The 20,300-nt window shown below is 37.5% G+C and overlaps 1 protein-coding gene across 1 annotated transcript in view; it reads right to left on the bottom strand.

The window, feature by feature from the left end:
• Nucleotides 1-5,047: 5,047 nt before the first annotated feature.
• CFAP210 (cilia and flagella associated protein 210) overlaps nt 5,048-20,300 on the bottom strand; it is a 56,326-nt gene continuing 41,073 nt past the window's right edge. The window contains exons 6-9 of the mRNA XM_011744057.2: nt 14,127-14,266; nt 10,731-10,923; nt 9,558-9,722; nt 5,048-5,803 (exon numbers count right to left, since the gene is read on the bottom strand). Of these exons, the coding sequence (XP_011742359.2) occupies nt 5,462-5,803; nt 9,558-9,722; nt 10,731-10,923; nt 14,127-14,266 (840 nt within the window). The 3' untranslated portion in view covers nt 5,048-5,461. The remainder of the gene's footprint in view (nt 5,804-9,557; nt 9,723-10,730; nt 10,924-14,126; nt 14,267-20,300) is intronic.

Raw genomic sequence — 20,300 nt, forward strand, 5'->3', positions numbered from 1 at the left:
GCATTGACTGGCACAACTGCCCACAGTGGGCTTCCCAACTAACTGCCTTCAGTGGATTCAGGCAAGTGCAAAGTCTTTGGCCTGTTATGTGACGAAGAGGTATATATTAAAGGAAAAGAAAAATGACATGAATAAGAAAATTCCATCAATAAGGTTGAAGTAGGGAGTTGTTGAGGGGTTTGGTTTGTTTTAAAAGTTACGGGAAGGAGTGGTGGGGTGGATTTGTGTTTGACTTGTTTTCTTTAAGCAAATTCCGTATGTTACCAAAAGCACATGCTGTATATTTTCTTCCCCTTTTGTGTGTATATAGTATTTTGAAAGATAAATGAATTGGGTGTTTGTATGTGGGATGTACAAAATTGTGGCCGCTCTCTTTGTGGAAGGAAAAAACATAAATGAAGTTAATGCACTTCTTTTCCTAGCCCAAAAGTCACTGTGATTATATTTTTTTAATGAAATTTAGAAATAAAGCTGTTGTCTTCTCAATTGTAAAATTAGTTTCAAAATGCTGCTTCTCTTATCATTAGTCTAGTAATTGTTGAACTGTTTTCTGCAAACTGCATTTTACAAAATTTAAACTTGGAAGCTGTATTAACTTTTATAGTTAAACATTGTATTAAATAAACTATACTATAATAAACAGTTTGGTTTTGTATTTTTTAAATTGTATTATCCCGCCTTTTAAAAATCAAAAGCTAAATAATGAAAATAAACCAATTAAAACATACTTTTCCTCTCAGAGATATACAGTTATTTACATTATGAAAAAACTGAACAAAGAGTTTTAACAATACTGAGCTTTAAGAATTTAGCCAGCAGGGACAATTTCCAGGTTTGAGAATAAGTTCTAATGTAAATATTTAATCATAATACTTAAGATTGTAGTGTGTCTTTTGTCCGAGCAAACTTTTAAGGTTAAGCTCAGAATTTGTATTACTGTCTACTAGAGTACTACCATTTGCTTCTTAAGTCCTCCGCATTTTTTTCAGCATTAGGATTACTGTAATAGATCCTGTGTCTATAACACAGTGGTAAAGTCATGTAAACATAAATGTTAATTGAATTCTGTAAAACAATTACCTAGTTTGGGGGTGTTTTTTCTTACGTTAGACATATTTAGGGAAAATGCACTTAGTTAACTTGAGAGTGAGTCATTGAAAATATATGCCTCATACTGAATATTGACATTGAAAAAAAGGTATATACCTGGGTGAAAACCTGAATATTCAGTAGTTTGTATGTATTAACAGGTGAATATTAAACTCTCAAAATCTGGAGTGTTCTTAAAAGCTTTATCCAAGAAAATGTATAAAATGTGAGTGCAACAAATGAACTGCAAATTGTGTATTAAAATACTTCAGGCATCAATTTGCTTTTTCTGTTTCCTTTTTTTTGCGGGGGGGGGACGGAGTCTCGCTCTGTCACCCAGGCTGGAGTGCAGTGGCGCGATCTCAGCTCATTCACTACAAGCTCCGCCTCCCTGGATCACACCATTCTCCTGCCTCAGCCTCCTGAGTAGCTGGGACTACAGGCGCCCACCACCACGCCTGGCTAATTTTTTTTTTTTTTGTATTTTTAGTGGAGACAGGGTTTCACCGTGTTAGCCAGGATGGGCTCGATCTTCTGACCTCGTGATCTGCCCACCTCGGCCTCCCAAAGTGCTGGGATTACAGGCGTGAGCCACCACGCCCGGCCTGCTTTTTCTGTTTACTTTCTAGGTTTCTTTCCTAAACATATTTCCTTACCTGATAACTTTTTGTTTTCATAATTTTTGTATTTCCCTGCTCCCATCAAAGTCCTCTCAGGACTCAGAATGCCTTGTTCTAAGTTATGTCTTTGCCACAGATTTTATCTACGAGTTTCTCTTATCAAATTAGCAGATTAGAGCAGTTGAGTTTCCACTGCTGTGCCATTCAGTTCTTTTCACTGAATTATTTTGTGATTATTTAAAAACATTGTGTAGCCTTACCTTTCTTCTCAATGTGCTTTAGTAGAAAGCCCAGCCCAATTTAAAGTAAAATAAATTGTATATGTAAGGCAGAAAAACTAGTAATGTCTGGTGTTTTATGTTATCCTGCACTCAAGCTAAGTTGGTTGTATAACAAATTTATGTAATTAACCATTTCGTAGAAACTTATTTCCTGTTTTATAATATGGGAGAAGATAGCTGTCTAAAATTACTAATTACCACTATATATTGTATTTATGTAATTTAAAGGAAAGGATATATAGCAGAAGTTCCCAGACTTTCTTGGTTCACTTTACCTGTGTGTCTCAGTAATTTTAACATGGTGTTATCCCTGGGCCAGAAGAAATACCTAACATCTGTTTATTAAATAGTTTAAAAGGCCAGGAGCACACCTATAATCCCAAAACTTTGGGAGGCTGAGGCAAGAGGATTGCTTGAGTCCAAGAGCTTGAGGCTGCAGTGAGTTGTGATCATGCCACTGCACTCCAGCCTGGGCCACAGGTGAGACCCAATCTCTAATAAAAAATAAATAGAAAGTTCACATAGCTAAAGTATATCTAACAACTTAGCCATTTGAAATTTTAAAAAATATGTTTACAGTTCCATTCTTAACCACAATGAGTTACTAATGGGATGTCTGCAACTGTTGGTCACAGCACAACTTCTCAAACCTCAGATCAGATCACATACACCATCTCCTATAATACATTGATTTTGTGCAATATATGTTTTATCCCATCAACTGCTGAAAATCCAGCTTTACAGACAGGATGTCATCAAAAGGCAGAGTTTTAGTATGTTGAACTACCTCTAGCTAGTCTTACAGATGTCAGGTAGTTTGTTTCAAAAGTTTAAACTGTCCCACCAGCTGTGCCTTTGTGAGTTCACGGTGGTTCCTCAGTATGCCTTGGCACACAATTTGGGAATCAGTAGATAACAGTGTTAAAATAACCAGCTATTTTACTCCTTTAAAACAGTTCGTAAAACCTGAGGTCCATAAACCCACAAACAGTAACTCAGAATGATGGTTGCCCACAGAATCTGCCATTTTAAAAAAGTATAACCCAGATATACTGAGCCACAATGTTGGATGTATGTTAGTCACTGTGCTGTGCAGTGTATTAGAGGGCATTGTGGAAGTCCTTAAAACTATATGCAGAATTGTAGAGTATATGTGTGTGTGTGTACCTTACTGCTGAAAAAGCCACCAAGTTTTTTCAGATTCCAAGAGGCTCATGACATAAGTAATGTTTGCTCAAGACTTGGTCTCTTAGAGAATGATACACTGAACAATTTACACCTTTACCCAGCATTCCCATTTGTAGGAATCTATCTCAAAGGTTAACCGACAAAAATATGGGGAAAAAAAAAAAAAGGCAGCTGTTAATTACAGAATTTGTAATAGCAGAAGACTGGAAACCACACAAACATCTATTGGTATACCACTGGTTGAATAAACAGGTACACCCTTGCAAGAGAATACTATGCCAGTTGGATAAGAAATGAAGATATTTATATCTGCTGTGTTGTGTCTCTAGGATATATTAAGTGAAAAGAACAAAGTTATTTTGTGTTAAGAGTAAAATACATGTGTATTTGCTTTTAAAGAGAAATAAGCAAAGGACACAACAGTGAAATGGCAACCTAAGGAAGGAAAAGTATTTGCAAATCATTTATCTGATAAGGGATCAATCTAGAATACACAATAACTACAACTCAACAACAAAACAAATAACATGAAAAAAATGGGGAAAGGACTTGAATAGACATTTCTCCAAAGATGATAGACAAATGGCCAGCAAGCATATGAAAAAACATTCGATGTTACTAATCCTTAGGGAATGCAAATCAAAATCACCATCACAATGAAATAATACCTCAAAGTCACTCAGGATGTCTACCGTCAAAAAAACATGGTAGTAAGGATGTGCACTTCATGCACTGTTGGAAATGCAAAATGGTTCAGCTGCTATGGAGGAAAGTATGAGTTTCTAAAAATTTAGAATTATATGATTCAACAATTCTACTTCTGGGTATATGTCCAAAAGAATGGAAAGGATCTTAGAGTTATTTGTACATCCACGATTAAAGGAGCATTATTCACAATAGCCAAGAGGTGGAAGCAACCCAAGTGTCCATTCATGAAGGAATGAATAAACAAAATGTGATATACATACAATGGAGTATTCAGCTTTAAAAACGAAGAAAACTGACAAACTATAACATGGATGAACCTTGAGGACCGTTCACTAAATGAAATAGTCACAAAAGGACTTATACTGTAGTGGTCGAAATTCACAGAAACAAAGTAGAATGATGTTTCCCAGTAGCTGAGGGGAGGGGGAAATGGAGACTAGTTGTTTATACATAGTTTCAATTGTGCAAGATGGAAAAATTCGGCAGATTGTTCAGCAATATGAATATACTTAACACTACTGAATTATATACTTAGAAATGATTAAGACATTAAACTATGTGTTCTGTGTTTTTTACCTCAATAAGAAATGGAAAAAAAAAATGAGAGAATGCAGTTCACAAAAATCACACAAAATTCAGTAGTACTGAGTACATTCACAGTATTGTATAGCCATGACCATTATCTAGTTCCAGAAGTTTCTGGCGCTCCACCTGGAAACTCCCTACTCATGAAGCAGTCACTCCCCATTCCCCTCCCCCACAGCCCCTGGTAACTGCTAATCTGCTCTGTCTCTTTGGAAGCAAGACAAGTTTTGTCGTCTTGTCTCAAGTTGGCACAACTACATGTAGAATTATTTTAAGTGACCTCAAAATATTATAATGTGTACATGTCTAATAAGATATACTCCATAAAATAAACCACAAAGAAGTCTTAAACTTCATTCAATAATCCTATTGTTAGTGTAGTAATGCTGCTAATGTTATCTGATACTAACCACAGAAGGACAAAACAAATAAGCATATGAATTTCTGCTGAGGAGAAAAGAAATATATCAAGGAGAAATATTATTCAGCCATAAACTGAAATGAGGTACTGATAAATGGCACAACATGGATGAACCTTGAAAATATGCTAAGTGAAACAAGCCAGACACAAAAGGCCACGGTATGATTCTGTTTATTCAAAATACCCAGTATAGGCAAAGCATATAAACAGTTACCAGGGGCTGTGGGGAAGTGGAATGGGGAGTCACTGCTTAATGAATGGGTCTGGGGTTTCCAGTCAGAGCACTGAAAAATTCTGGAACTACACAATGGTCATGGCTATACAATATTTTGAATGTACTTAATACCACTGGATGTACATTTAAAAAGTAAATTTTACTTGTGTAATTTACCACAGTTAGGAATCTCAAAATTGGGGTTTTATATATACCCAAAAGAAATACTGAGAACGATCAATTAAATCAGACATAATTGTACTTAGATGAAGAACAGCTTTATTAACAGAAATCCATTTACATTTGAAGCTCATATATGCTACAACTTAGTCTTCTCAATGTTAAAAATTTTTTTCTACCATGTAAAACCTAACCTTCTCTTTGACTTCTGAAAATTATATTTTGGTCCCTGAGAGTTATAAAAAGGGAGCTGGACTCCAGTAATATCATTTGCTTGATAGCTGGGTCTTAATCCACCTCTATCCACAAGCACTGGTCCACGGCCACCTCCAGGTCCTTCCTGTACAGCTTTTACAAGAGGGTAAATATATTTATTTGTTGTTTCCGATTCAAGTTCAATTACCTCTCTGGCATAGTCCTGAAATTCTTTCTCCTTTTCAGCCACAAGAGCTTCAGTAAGTCTGCAATAATCTAATTCTGCTTGTTTTGCTTGCTTTGCATTAAACTTATTTTTGGCCTATTTGGAAAAGAAAGGAAATATAACTTAATATTGGTTAAGAACATGAACTTTCTAAATATAGGTAGCATTTGAAAATGTAGGTATAATTTTCTAAACTCATTGATATTTTAGAAGTTCTGATTTAACAACTATGTACTATCATTTATTTCAGAAACTTTCCTATCATGCATAGGTAGCATTTGAAAATGTAGGTATAATTTTCTAAACTCATTGATATTTTACAAGTTCTGATTTAACAACTATATACTATCATGTATTTCAGAAACTTTCCTATCATGCTCAAAGTAGTGGCTCAATGAAACCTTTATTAATAGCCTAATGTGATACATTTGCAAATAACACAGTGACATAGCGAAACATGAAATTTAGATAAAACTCAGGTAACAGAGTTTAGAATCCTGTTTCAACCACTTACAAGATGCGAACTTTAGTGGTTTAGAATGCACAGCCACCATTGTCTCTAACCATCCGCTATTTTGGAGGAATTCACTCAACTCTACTGTGCTGGGTCAGCCCAATATACCATGTTCCCAGCCACATAAGATTAAATCAGCAGTGAATATCTGGACTAAAACCATTTACATTATTTCCCAAAAATTTTAAACTGGAACAATGAGTGACATTTATCAAGGGAGGTTGAGAAGGCACTGAGTGGAATAAGTAGGCAATTTGCCAAAAGCCAGTTTACCAATATTTTATACAAATTTTGTCTTTTAATTGTTTATATTAATTTACATTGGATGGGATTCTTTTTATGGCTTTTCTGTGATGCTCTGGTTGGCAACTTTTCATTTGTATTCTCTGTGGCACTTTAAGAAATGTTGGGTTTGGCCGGGCGCGGTGGCTCAAGCCTGTAATCCCAGCACTTTGGGAGGCCGAGACGGGCGGATCACGAGGTCAGGAGATCGAGACCATCCTGGCTAACCCGGTGAAACCTCGTCTCTAGTAAAAAATACAAAAAAAAAATAGCCGGGCGAGGTGGCGGGTGCCTGTAGTCCCAGCTACTCGGGAGGCTGAGGCAGGAGAATGGCGTAAACCCGGGAGGCAGAGCTTGCAGTGAGCCGAGATCCGGCCACTGCACTCCAGTCTCGGCGACAGAGCAAGACTCCGTCTCAAAAAAAAAAAAAAAAAAAAAAAAAAAAGAAATGTTGGGTTTATTTTTTAAAATAACAGTTACTTTGTCTACTTAGGAATATATTTAATATTCATAAAAATATTTCTCAAAATCCAAAATGTTGGCATAAAACAGTAGCCCAAACCTGATATCTACCATAAATTTAAATTTTTGATGGAACAGAGCAACCATATTTAATGTGAAATATCAAATTTTTCATTATTGGGTGCTGCAATTCAAAATTCAGTTTACATACTATTTGTGAAATTGGGGATAAAATACCAGAGTTTTAAAAAGTAGAAAATGACAATAAGATTGGAGAAAAGGTCAAAAAAAGGCCAAAATCTATCTCTCATCAAAGGTAAAATGCTAATATTTGGGAACTTAATAAGCAGCAATTTGGATAAGTTAATTTAGTAAATGTAGAAAAATATTGAGGGAACAGAAAGAACCATTTGAAGCACAGAAAGGAAGTGACAATGGAAGGAAAGAATTACTATGATGGAACGTATGATTGGTACCTCACATTTGATATGCATTAAGCATAAATATAAGTTTATAAAGAAAAAGTTCCAAAAAATTAAGTTTAAAATCCTAAAAATGCTAATAGATGAAGGTAAAAGTACTTTCCAAGTACATTTGGAAGATAATAGCTAATTAACTATCCTGAAAACTGGAAAATAAGGCAAAAAAAAAAAAAATCAAGTATTTATAAAAATTGTACCTAACAGGAACCAAGTATTTGATCAAGAAAACTTCTTAAAGACTTCAACAAGTAAATCAGAAGGATTCCAAATACTGATCTTATTTGATCATGATTGAAACAAACTATTTTGGCACCCGGCCAAAAATTAAAAACTTTTATATCTCAAAGATATTATCAACAGAGTGAAAAGGTAACTCATGGGATGGGAGAAGACATTTGCAGATCATGTTATCTGATAAGAGATTAATATACAGAATATTTTCAAAACCTCTAAAACCCAACAGCAAAAAATCCAATTCAATAATGGAGGCCAGATGCAGTGGATCACACTTGGAGTCCTAGCACTTTGGGAGGCCAAGGCGGGCACTTGAGGTCAGGAGTTTGAGACCAGCCTGGCCAACATGGTGGAACCCCGTCTCTACTAAAAATACAAAAATTAGCCTGGCGTAGTGGTGGGCACCTGTAATCCCAGATACTTGAGAGACTGAGACAGGAGAATTGCTTGAACGCTGGAGGCAGAGGTTGCAGTGAGCCGAGATCACGCCACTGCAGTCCAGCCTGGGCAGTGGAGCAAAACTCTGTCTCAAAAAAAAAAAAAAAAAAAAAAAAAAGTGAAAAAAGCCAAACAGAAAAGGACAAATATTGTCTGATTCCATTTATGAGATACCTAGAATAATCAAATTCATTGAGATAGAAAGTAGAACAGAGGTTACCCAGACTGGAGAAAAGAGGGGATGGGGAGTTACTGTTTAACGTGTATAGTTTTAGTACAGGATGATGGAAAACTCTGGAGATGTAGAGTGGTCAATGTGAATGTACTCAATGCCTCTGAACCGTACCCTTAATCATGCTTAAAATGGTACTTTTTTATGTTATGTTTTACCACAATAAAAATCAATTTTAAAAAACTCAGCACTAAGAAAACCCAATTAAAAATTGGCAACACTCAGCCGGGTGCGGTGGCTCACACCTGTAATCCCAGCACTTTGGGAGGCCGAGACGGGCGGATCACGAGGTCAGGAGATCGAGACCATCCTGGCTAACACAGTGAAACCCCGTCTCTACTAAAAAATACAAAAAACTAGCCGGGCGAGGTGGCGGGCGCCTGTAGTCCTAGCTACTCAGGAGGCTGAGGCAGGAGAATGGCGTAAATCCGGGAGGCGGAGCTTGCAGTGAGCTGAGATCCGGCCACTGCACTCCAGCCTGGGCGACAGAGCGAGACTCCGCCTCAAAAAAAAAAAAAAAAAAAAAAAAAAAATTGGCAACACTCTTAAATAGACACTTCACAAAAGAAGGTATACAGATGGCTAGCAAGGATGTGAAAAGATGTCCATTATCTTTGGTCATTAGAGAAATGTAAAATAAGGCCATAAGATATCACTATACTAGAATAGTTAAAATTAGGGGATGACAATATCAAGTGTTGATGAGTATGTGGAGTAAGTTGTGCTCGCATACATTGCTGGTAGGAATGGAAAATGGTACAGCCATTTCAAAAACAGGTTTTAGTTGCAAATGATTGGATGCTAGGTCCTCTACATATCTTCTAAAATCTGATATCTCCATTCACCTCAAATCTGAAACCTGTGAGATCCCAATCAACATAGTCTTTGAGATATGGGGAAAAAGTAAAACAAAGAAGATGAGCATTATGGCCTGCCACATGCATTTGTATTTTCTTTAATATTTACTAAAGTATAATAGACACTAAAGAAGGATAAACATTCATCTAAAAGATAAAACTCGCATGGGAACTTCACTGGAGATAAAAACAGAAACTAACCCTACATTTTTAATATATTTTATTGAGCCATAACCATAATGATCATTTTTTTCTTATCTGACAAACTGCTTGGGAGATAGAAAACTAGCATGAATTCTGTATTATATACTTATTGCTAATATAAGTATAAACATTCAGGAATAATTACCATTTGCTGAATATGGGCGTCTTGAACCTCTCGGTGTTCTTTATCAGCTTTGTATTTTTTCTCCTTTTCATGTTCCCAGAAAATTTGATCTGCTTTCATGACAGCCAGCAATTGTTCTTTAGCCTCTATTTTTCTTTGTCTTTCTTCTTCCTCTTTATTTTTCATCTAGACGTTTAAGGCAAAGGAAACAAATTAAAACCAGTTATAGCAACCAGTCCTGTCTGAAAAGGCATAGAGTCAGAGAGTTGAAGCAGAGGAGAGTCAGCCAGGAGCAATACAGGAGCAGAAAAGTGCATGCACCTGGGTGGTTCCCATGAGGCCAGTTTACTTTGGTTTTGCTCTATTTCCTGAATATCAGAAAACACCCAAGTGGTACAGGACAATCTTTATTGGCTTGAAAAAGAAAATACAGGAAAAGAAAAAAGATCTTCTCAAGGAAGGGAAATACGTAAGTAAAAAATTAATTGCTCCAGCCATGCGTGGTGGCTCACGCCTGTAATCCCAGCACTTTGGGAGGCCAAGGTGGGCAGATCACCTCGGGAGGTCGGGAGTTTGAGACCAGCCTGACCAACATGGAGAAACCCTGTCTCTACTAAAAATACAAAATTAGCCAGGCATGGTGGTGCATGCCTGTAATCCCTACTACTCTGGAGACTGAGGCAGGAAAATTGCTTGAACCCAGAAGGCGGAGGTTACGGTGAGCCAAGATTGCGCCATTGCACTCCAGCCTGGGCAACAAGAGTGAAACTCCGTCTCAAAAAAAAAAAATTGCTCCTATGTGTATAAACTATCAGCTATCCAAATTAAATGTTATGACAGTCATGTAAGATATAAGTTTTGAAATATTAAACAAATGTATAATTTTTACATGGTTTGTCTTTAAAACATACAAATGAAAAGTATACCACATAAATAACCTTTGTGTTTCAGATGGTTCTGAAACAGGAGAGATTATTACTTTGCATCTATAAATATCTCATTTGTAACTGACTGTCATGTCATCTTTGTTAAGAAGTAAACATTGTCCAATTTCAAAAATACAGGAAGATAAGTAATATATTGTTTTTAATATCTTGGCTAGTTTTTGGTTAGAGAGGCAGATGGGATGGGAAACATAGTAGAAAGGTCCTAACTTTGTCTTTCTATTTTTATTTTCATAATTGAATTGTTTACCACAATGGCTCTATATTCTGCAATTGTTTTTAATTCTGCTTTGTTTTTTTCATCTTTTTCTCTTTCTCTTTTTTCCCATTCAGCCTCAGCTTCTGCAATATCTCTAGCAATAATCATATCTTCATTGTCAAGTTTCTCTTTCAATAGTTCACTCAGGAAGTTATGTATTCTTTCTCTTCGTTCCTCCATAAGCCTGTAACAAAATAACCATACTTGTCAAATCTTCATGAACAGATGTCCAGTGGAGCCAACATAACTTAATTAGGGAGTCTGAGATAACTTGTCATCTCTTACAAAACTAACAGGAGCCCCATTGCTCCTTACATACATTGATTATTTTAAGTGGGAATTATTTTTTAACTATAAAGTACATATATTCTAAAATCCAAAGAGAGTAATATGTATAATACATCTCTCTCTCTCTCTTTCTCTCTCTCTCTGTGTGTGTGTGTGTGTATGTGTGTAAGAAATAAGATCTTAAAATTATCTACATTGAAAAATATTTTAGGCCAGGTGTGGTAGCTCATGCCTATAATCCCAACACTTTGCGAGGCTGAGGTGGGAGGATCGCTAGAGCCCAGGAGTTAAGAGACCAGCCTGGGCAAGATGGCAAGACCCCATTTCTACAGACAAATTTTTTAAGTTGGACACGGTGGCTCATGCCTGTAATCCCAGCACTTTGGGAGGCCGAGGCGAGTGGATCATGAGGTCAGGAGTTCGAGACCAGCCTGACCAACATGGTGAAACCCTGTCTCTACTAAAAATATAAAAATTAGCTGGGCGTGGTGGCACACGCCTGTAATCCCAGCTACTCGGGGGCTGAGGCAGGAGAATTGCTTGAACCCAGGAGGTGTAGGTTGCAGTGAGCTGAGATCACACCACTGCACTCCAGCCTGGGCGACAGAGCGAGACTCTGTCTCAAAAAAAAAAAAAGTCTTAGCCAAGGCAGTGGCACGGACCTGTAGTCCCAGCTACTCAGGAGGCTGAGGCAGGAGGATTGCTTGAGCCCAGGGGTTCAAGGTGGCAGTGAACTGTGTACCACTGTATTCCAGCCTGAGTGACAGAGTGAGACTCTATTAAAAAAAAATTAAAGAAAAAAAATTTTTTTTGAGATAGAGTCTCATTGTCACCCAGGCTGGAGTGCAGTAGCACAATCTCAGCTCACTGCAACCTCCGCCTCCTGGGGTCAAGCGATTCTCCTGCCTCAACCCAGCTAGTTTTTGTATTTTTAGTAGAGAGGGGGTCTCACCATGTGCCCAGGCTAGTCTTGAACTCTTGACCTCAAGTGATCCACCTGCCTCAGCCTACCAAAGTGCTGGGATTACAGGCGTGAGCCACTGCACCTGGCCACAGAAAATATTTCAATATTTTATCAGACTACCCTGCTTACTCTATCATTGGAGGCTGAGGCTATAAAAGGCCTTTATTTAAATAAAATCAAAGAAATAATCTAATAATTAAAGTTATCAAAATCCTAAATATCCATCCCCTCACAATATTCTGTCTGGAATTTATTCACAGCACTTTTTTGACTTGATCTGTTTAAATTTCTCCCTTTACACTTTAAGGTTCCTTTTTTTCTTTTTTTTTTTAAGAGACAGGATTTTGCTATGCTGGCCAGGCTGGTCTCAAACTCCTGGCCTCAAGCAATCCTCCTACTTTGGCCTCTCAAATTCACTATGAGATTCCTCAGGTCAGAAATTGAATGGGTCCTCTCTCTAGTGAAGAGCAAAGCATGTGCCTGGTAGATTATAAGAATAAATAAATTTTGTTAAATAAATTGGGGCATTTTAATTTATGAAATTGTATAAAAAATAATTTTGTTGTGACAAATTCACTTACTGAGTGAATTGGCAAAGCAGCATGTGAGAAATGATGAGAAAGGATACAATGCATACTCCAAGGAAATTACAATTTAAAGTGGAGAAAAAACATTTATGCAAATGTCTTTATAACTATCCAAGACAAAGGGTAATAAATGCCATGAGAAAGCTAGAAAATGATATGGACAAAGGAGAAAAAAAGAAAGCTTTCAGAGAAAAGGTGACATTTCAGGTAGAATTCCAAAAAACAGTATTTTAAACAGTTTTATTAATTGCTTACTATGCTCCTGACACCATTCCAGGTGCTGGGGACAGATCTAACAGTGAACAAAAAAGTTGGGCATGGTGGCGCGCACCTTTAATCCCAGCTACTCAAGAGGCTAAGATAGAAGGATCCCTTGAGGCTATGAGGTTGAGGCTACAGGGCACTGTGATCACACCTGTGAATAGTCATTGTCCTCCACCCTGGGCAACACAGCAAGACCTCATCTCTAAAAAAAAAAGGTTTAATAAAAATAAAAATCTGTGTCCTCATGGGGCTTTCATGATTGCTGGAGGAGAGGGACAGTAAACAAAATAAATAATTTTAAAAATGTATATAGTGCTATATATCAAGCAACGAGGGTGGGAAAAGCAAGTAAACTGACAAGCAATTGGGGAGGTGGTATAATTTTAAATAAGGTAGTCAGAGAAAGCCTCAGTGACAAGGTAATATTTAAGTACAGATCTGACAGAGTTAAGAAAGCAAGTTACGTGCTCTCTGGAGGTGAGCATTCCCTAGAGCAGGCAGAGGCAAGTCCAGTACAGGTGAGAAGAAGGAGAGGAGAGAATAGTAAGAGAAGAGGTCTGAGGGATAAGGCTGGGAGGGATGAGCTGGGAAGATGGAAATTTGGGTAGGTGGAGAGCCTTATGGGCCATTGTAAAGACTAAGTGAGTTGTGAAGCCATCAGAGGATTCTGCACAAGGGGAAAGCATGATTTAGACAGAAACCCCCTATACTGCAATCTGGCCTCCTACTCTTATCTCTACATCCCATACCAAACTGATCACTAACATAAGCAATGTCCTCTAAATTGGATGAATACTTCATTTTAAAAATTATACTTAATCCCATTACTGACCTAACACTGATGACCGCTCCCTTCTTACTGAGACTCTTCTCCCTGATGTTTCCCTGGTTTTTCTCCAATCTCTGGAAACTATTCGTTGGTCTTCACATTATCTTCTTTTTCCATTTGACTTTTAAATGGAGAACCCTAGGGACTCTGCCACCTTCATTTCTTACCTACCCACCCTAGGTGAGCTCATCTGTATCCACAACTCCAACTGCCACTTATATACCAATGGCTAACAAAGCCATCTTCAGCTCATACTCCTCTGGAACAGCAGATCAGCATTTCTGACCATCTACAAGATGATGTCCTCATACCCACATCCCAAACTGAAATCAAATCACTGAATGCTCTAGTCATATATAAAATAAGACCTCTGTTCCTAAAGACTACTGTCATAATAGTCATAAAATCATAATAATTTCAGATAGTACTTTATTATACACATTATTAAAGCCTACCTGTGTGTTTCAGCTTCTTTTTCTTTCCCCATTTGTATAAGACACTTTTTTGCTTTGATAAATTTTCTAATCTTTTCATCTTCTTCCTCTTGCTGCTGCTGTTCTACAGCTTTGATAATATGTTTATCCTGCATATGTTCCTTGGGGGAAAAACTGTATGTATTAACTTATCACAAAGAAAAATATCTTTCAACATATCAACAGCTAACAAGAACCTGTCAAATGGTCACAGCTTCTGACCCAGTTTTTTCTCTCCTGGAAATTTTATCCCAAAGAGATGACCAGAGAAGTGCATAAAGGTTTAAGTGCCATGCACTTTATCTCAAAGTTACTTATGATAGCCAAAAAATGGAAACAACCTCTAAATATTCAATCATAGAGAATAATCATGGAGAATATAGTTAAATCATATTCTCAGTTGCATGAGATGTGATTCAAATAATATAATCAATATGTAGGTGGGGGAAAGCAGAATATGTAACATTACATAGTATATTCCAATTTCACAATACATGTAAGTACAACTTTATAATGTATAAATGACTGGAAGAAATGTGTCAAATGTTAACAGTAGTTACCTCTGGGGTATGAGATAATAGGTAACTTTTATATCTTATTAATGATTTTCTGTATGTCTCTTCAAATATTTCATGTCTTTAAAGTATGCAATTAAAAATAATTGTATAATAAGAAAAAATACACCAAATATATATAAAGTTCATTTAATGTTTGAATAGTCATATGGTTCAAAAACCAAAAATGCTTTTTACATACACAGTGTAGCGAGCGTCCTTCCGCTCCATCCACTATGTCTCTTCCTAATCCTCCCTCCAGACTCAAATCACTATTGCTAGTTTCTTGTCCAGACTTTGCTTTTGCATACATATATGAAAATACAGATATGTATTCTAACAAATTTTTAAAGTAGGTCACTAGTATTTACAACAAAAAGTAAAAATCTGTTCATATTAGCATACGTTCTATGAGCTCCGCCTGAGTTAGCCATCATAAAAACAGATGCCGTTGAGCACAATAGCCTGAATATATAGATATATTAGTATATTCTGTTATTTAGACAGGGTGTCTGTTGCCCAAGGTGCAGTGGCACGATCATAGCTCATGAAAGCCTTGAACTCCGGGGCTCAAGGGAAACTCCCACCTCAGCCTCGAGAGTAGCTGGGGCTACAGGCACGAGCCGCCGTGCCTGGCATATTCTGTTATTATATAAGTAGAAACCAATTCAAAGTAAAAGTTCTTAATCCTCCAATATATTTATACCTCAGGGTCTACTATGTGCCCAGCACTCTTAACTAATCTCCTATTTTATGGGTTAATTTTACAAGCCTATAATCTGGTTAGGAGATATATTGGTCAATATGATCAACATGAAAAACTAAAGCAAACAGCAAACTGTTAAAAGTGATTGTTTTGGATAATTCCTTACAAGTTTTATTTTGCTGTTTTCTCCAAGTTTATTCTAATATTCACAAAGACTTTTTATAATATGAAAAAATATAGAGTTGATTAACACAAAGTTAATTCTCATTTTTCAATATTGAAAGCTTAAGCTCAAGGTTATATAGCCAGTAAATGGCAGAGTTAGCATTAAAAACTAGGTCTCTGCTACTCCAAGCCTACTTGGAGACATAAAAAGTATTCCACCCATTATCCAAGAATTAGATTTTAATGAAAACAACAACATTTCAAGTAAAAGTCTTAGGAATTAAAATTTTCATAGCTAAAATTTAAAAAATCAACAGAAGACTTAGAATACAAAGTTGAAACTCAGTAGAACAAAAAGAAAATGGCAGAAACAATTAGTTGCCTACCAAAGATTATTTCTTCTGTGCTTCATTAGCAGCAGGACCCAGATTTTATTCAGGGTAGAAATATGCTCAGCTAAAAGACTATACATCCAGCTTTCTTATCAGCCATATGTAACAAAATTATGATCAATGAGATTCAGGGAAAACTGTTAAGTGGGACTTCTTGGAAAATTCCTTAAAAGGAGAACAGCCTGGGCAATGTACCAGAACCCATCTGTACAAAAAAGACCAAAAAAATTAGACAGGTATGGCAGCACATGCCTGTAGTCCCAGCTACCAGGCAGGATGAAGTGGGAGGATCACTTAAGCCCAGGAGGTCAAGGCTGCAGTGAGCCAACATCGTGCCACTGCACTCCAGCCTGGGAGACAGAGTGAGACCCTGTCTCAAAAAGAGGAAAAGGAAGAGGAAGAAGAAGAAGGAGGAGGAGGAGGAGAAGGAGGAAGAGAAGGAGAAGAGAGGAAGAAGAAAAGAAAAGGAGGAAGAAGGAAGAAGAAAGAGGAGGAGGTAGAGAAGGAGGAGGAGGTAGAGAAGGAGGAGGATGAGGAGAAGGAGGAGAAGGAGATAGGAAATAGAGTACTCCCTTTTTACCTTCATCCTTTCTTCCTTCTTGCTATCCAGAATGTGGACATGAGGGCTGAAACTCCAGCAGCTATTCAGGGCCATTAGGCAAACTTGAGGACAGATGCCATCTATGTACAAAGAATAACAGAGTAGACTGGGTGTGGTGGCTAACACCTATAATCCCAGCACTTTGGGAGGCCAAGGCAGGCGGATCACTTGAGGTCAGGAGTTCAAGACCAGCCTGGCCAACATGGTGAAAACCCATCTCTACTAAAAATACAGAAATTAGTGGGGTATGGTGGTGGGTGCCTGTAATCCCAGCTACTTGGGAGGCTGAAGCAGGAAGAATTGCTTGAACCTGGGAGGCAGAGGTTGCAGTGAGCTGAGATCATGCCACTGTACTTCAGCCTGGGTGACAGAATAAGACTCCATCTCAAAAAAAAAAAAAAAAAAGAGTAACAGAGTAAAAAAAGAGAAGGTGGTGTCTTAGTCCCTGTTAACTCTATAGCTGCCGTTACCACACACCCCTGCACTTTAAACCTGTATATTATTTGCGGTTTTCTATCATATGCATTTAAGCCTTATCTTAACTAATGAGAAAAGATTCTTAGAAATTACAGCATTATTTCAAAAAATCCAATGTCTATCAGAGGGATTCTAGAACAGAAAGATAAAATGGAAGGGGACAAAATTATCTAAGAAATAAAACAATAAAAGTTCTCAGGATGAAAGAAATATGAGTTTACAGAATAAAAGCATCAACTGAGTGCCCAGAAAAATGAATGAAGGCACATAATTCAAGGCACATCACTGTAAAATTTTGGAGCACAAGAGATAAAGACAGGACCCTAAAACCATTCAGAAAGACAGAAAGAAGAAAAAAAAAGCAAAATGGCCAGGCATAGTGGCTCACCCTTGTAATCACAGCACTTCAGGAAGCCAAGGCAGACAGATCACTTGAGGCCAAGAGTTCGAGACCAGCCTAGCCAACATGGCAAAACCCTGTCTCTACTAAAAGTACAAAAATTAGCCAGGTATGTGGCACATGCCTGTAATCCCAGCTACTCGGGAGGCTGAGGCACAAGAAGTGCTTAAGCCCAGGAGGCGGAGGTTGCAGCAGTGAGCCAAGATCATGCCACTGCAGCCAGGGAGGCAGGGTGAAACTGTCTCCAAAAAAAAAAAAAAAAAAGAAAAGAAAAAAGAAAGAAAGAAAAGTAAAAATAATTGCATATGTCAGATGAAGATCATCAATGGCATCATACTTTTCAATAGCAATACTGGATGCCAAAGGAATATAGAACAGTGAATACAAAATTCTGAATTCTGAACCGAGAATTCTATAACCAATCAAACTATAAATCATGCATGACTTTAAAAGATAAGCTTTTCATACTATCATACTGGTCCTTAAAAAATAATAAATAAAAATGATTAAAAAATAAAATAAACTTTTCAGATAATTAAAACATTTTACCTCTCATACACCCTTTCTTAAGGAAGCTACTCCAAGGTGTATTTTAGCAAGATGAGGGAGTAAATCAAGAAAGAAAAAGACGTAAGATTCAGGAAATCAGAGATTTAGCCCTAGAAAGTAATATTCTACGCACACATCACAGTTTTTAATGTTAACAAAGGTTAAACACATAACATACACCCTTACAAAAAAGGTCAAAATGTAAAATTAAAACTTTAAACTCTTACAAATTAAAAAAAAAAAACAGTTTTTGTTGGCTACCATTTGTACAACACACTTAATTTAAACATTTTCATTTTGGCAGCACATGAAAAAAGTGATGGTAGAAAATAAAGTCATTGGGGGTTTTCAAATAGCAGAACTGGCAGTTTTGCCATGTAGGAGAAGCAAATAAATATTAGTTTCCCCAAAATTCACATTTGAAAATATTTAGTTAAAAGTCACAGAATTTTTCTCAGTAGAGACCCCAATAATTAGCTGCTGTAGGTGACCTGTTTGAAAGGACAGTATCTCTTTAGAGTATAATTTTACTAATTTGGGCATAGAGACGAAGTCTTAAGAACATGAACATGATCTTAAAGGAGGGAAGAGGAACAGAGGAATACATAAAAGCAAGAAAAATGACATGGTAATTGCAATCACTAAAAAACTGTATTCTCAGTCAGTGCAGAATACTGTCTTCTGTCTACAACAGGTGCTTATTCCTGAACTGTTACTGCAGCATGGATTTAATTTGCTTGGAGTTAGTCTGATCATTCAAATGTTTTATTGTGTACCAGAGAGCATTTAGAAGATATCCTACACTATTAGGAGGTTGGTCCTTAAGAACTTCGATACAGGCCAGTTGTGGTAGCTCACATCAATAATCCCAGAACCATGGGAGGCCAAGGCAGGAGGACCGCTTGAGCTCAGGAGTTGGAGACCAGCCTAGGAAACACCCCATCTCTATAAAAAAATTTTAAAAAGTAACCAGGCATAGTGGTGTATGACTAGTCCCATCTACTCAGAATGCTAAGGTGGGAGAATCACTTAAGCCTGGGAAGTCAAGGCTTCAGTGAGCTGTGATCGTGCCACTGCACTCCAGCCTGGGCAACAGAGCAAGACCCTATCTCAAAAAATAAAATAAATAAAAAATCAGGAAGATATGTTACCTTTGTCTACCAGATTAGGCTTTAAAAAAAAAGAACTTTGATACAAACTTTCACATCAAGTTTGAAAGTTTTGGCAAATGCTCCCACTGAATATACTTAATCATAGAGTCTTATGATACCTACTATATTAGTCCATTCTCAAATTATTATAAAGAACTACCTGAAACTGGGTATTTATGAAGAAAAGAGGTTTAATAGGCTCACAGTTCCACAGATTGTACAGGAATCATGGCCGGGAGGCCTCAGGAAACAACAATCATGGCATAAGGCAAAGAGGAAGTGAGCATGTCTTCATATGATGGCAAGACAGAGAGAGTGTGAAGGGGGAAGTGCTACCCACTTTTAAACAATCAAATCTCATAAGAATTCACTCACAAGACAGCACTAGGAGGATGGTGTTAAACCATTAGAAACCACTCCCCGTGATCTAATCACTTCCCATCAGGACCCACCTCCAACATTCGGGATCATAATTCAACAAGGGATTTAGGTGGCGACACAGAACCAAACCATATCATTCTGCTCTTAACCTCTCCCAAATCTCATGTCCTTCTCATATTTCAAAACCAATTATGCCTTCCCAACAGTCCCCAAAAGTCTCCACTCATTCCAGCATTAGCTCAAAAGTTCAAGTCCAAAGTCTCATCTGAGACAAGCAAGTCTCTCCCACCTATGAGGCCATAAAATAAAAAACAAGCTAATTAATTTCAAGATACAACGGGGATACAGGCATTGGGTAAATGCTCCTGTTCCAAAATGGAGAAATTGGCCAAAACAAAGGAGCTACAGGCTGCATGCAAGTCCAAAACCCAGCAGGGCAGTTATTAAATCTTTTTTTTTTTTAATTATACTTTAAGTTCTAGGGTACATGTGCACAACGTGCAGATTTATTACATATGTATACATGTGCCATGTTGGTGTGCTGCACCCATTAACTCGTCATTTACATTAGGTATATCTCCTAATGCTATCTCTCTCCCCTCCCCTCACCCCACGACAGGTCCCTGTCGGTGTGTGATGTTCCCCACCCTGTATCCAAGTGTTCTCATTGATCAATTCCCACCTATAAGTGAGAATATGTGGTGCTTGGTTTTCTGTCCTTGTGATAGTTTGCTGAGAATGATGGTTTCCAGCTTCATCCATGTCCCTACAAAGGACACG

Source organism: Macaca nemestrina, chromosome 11, assembly GCF_043159975.1.
Source record: "Macaca nemestrina isolate mMacNem1 chromosome 11, mMacNem.hap1, whole genome shotgun sequence".
NCBI classification, from domain to species: domain Eukaryota; kingdom Metazoa; phylum Chordata; class Mammalia; order Primates; family Cercopithecidae; genus Macaca; species Macaca nemestrina.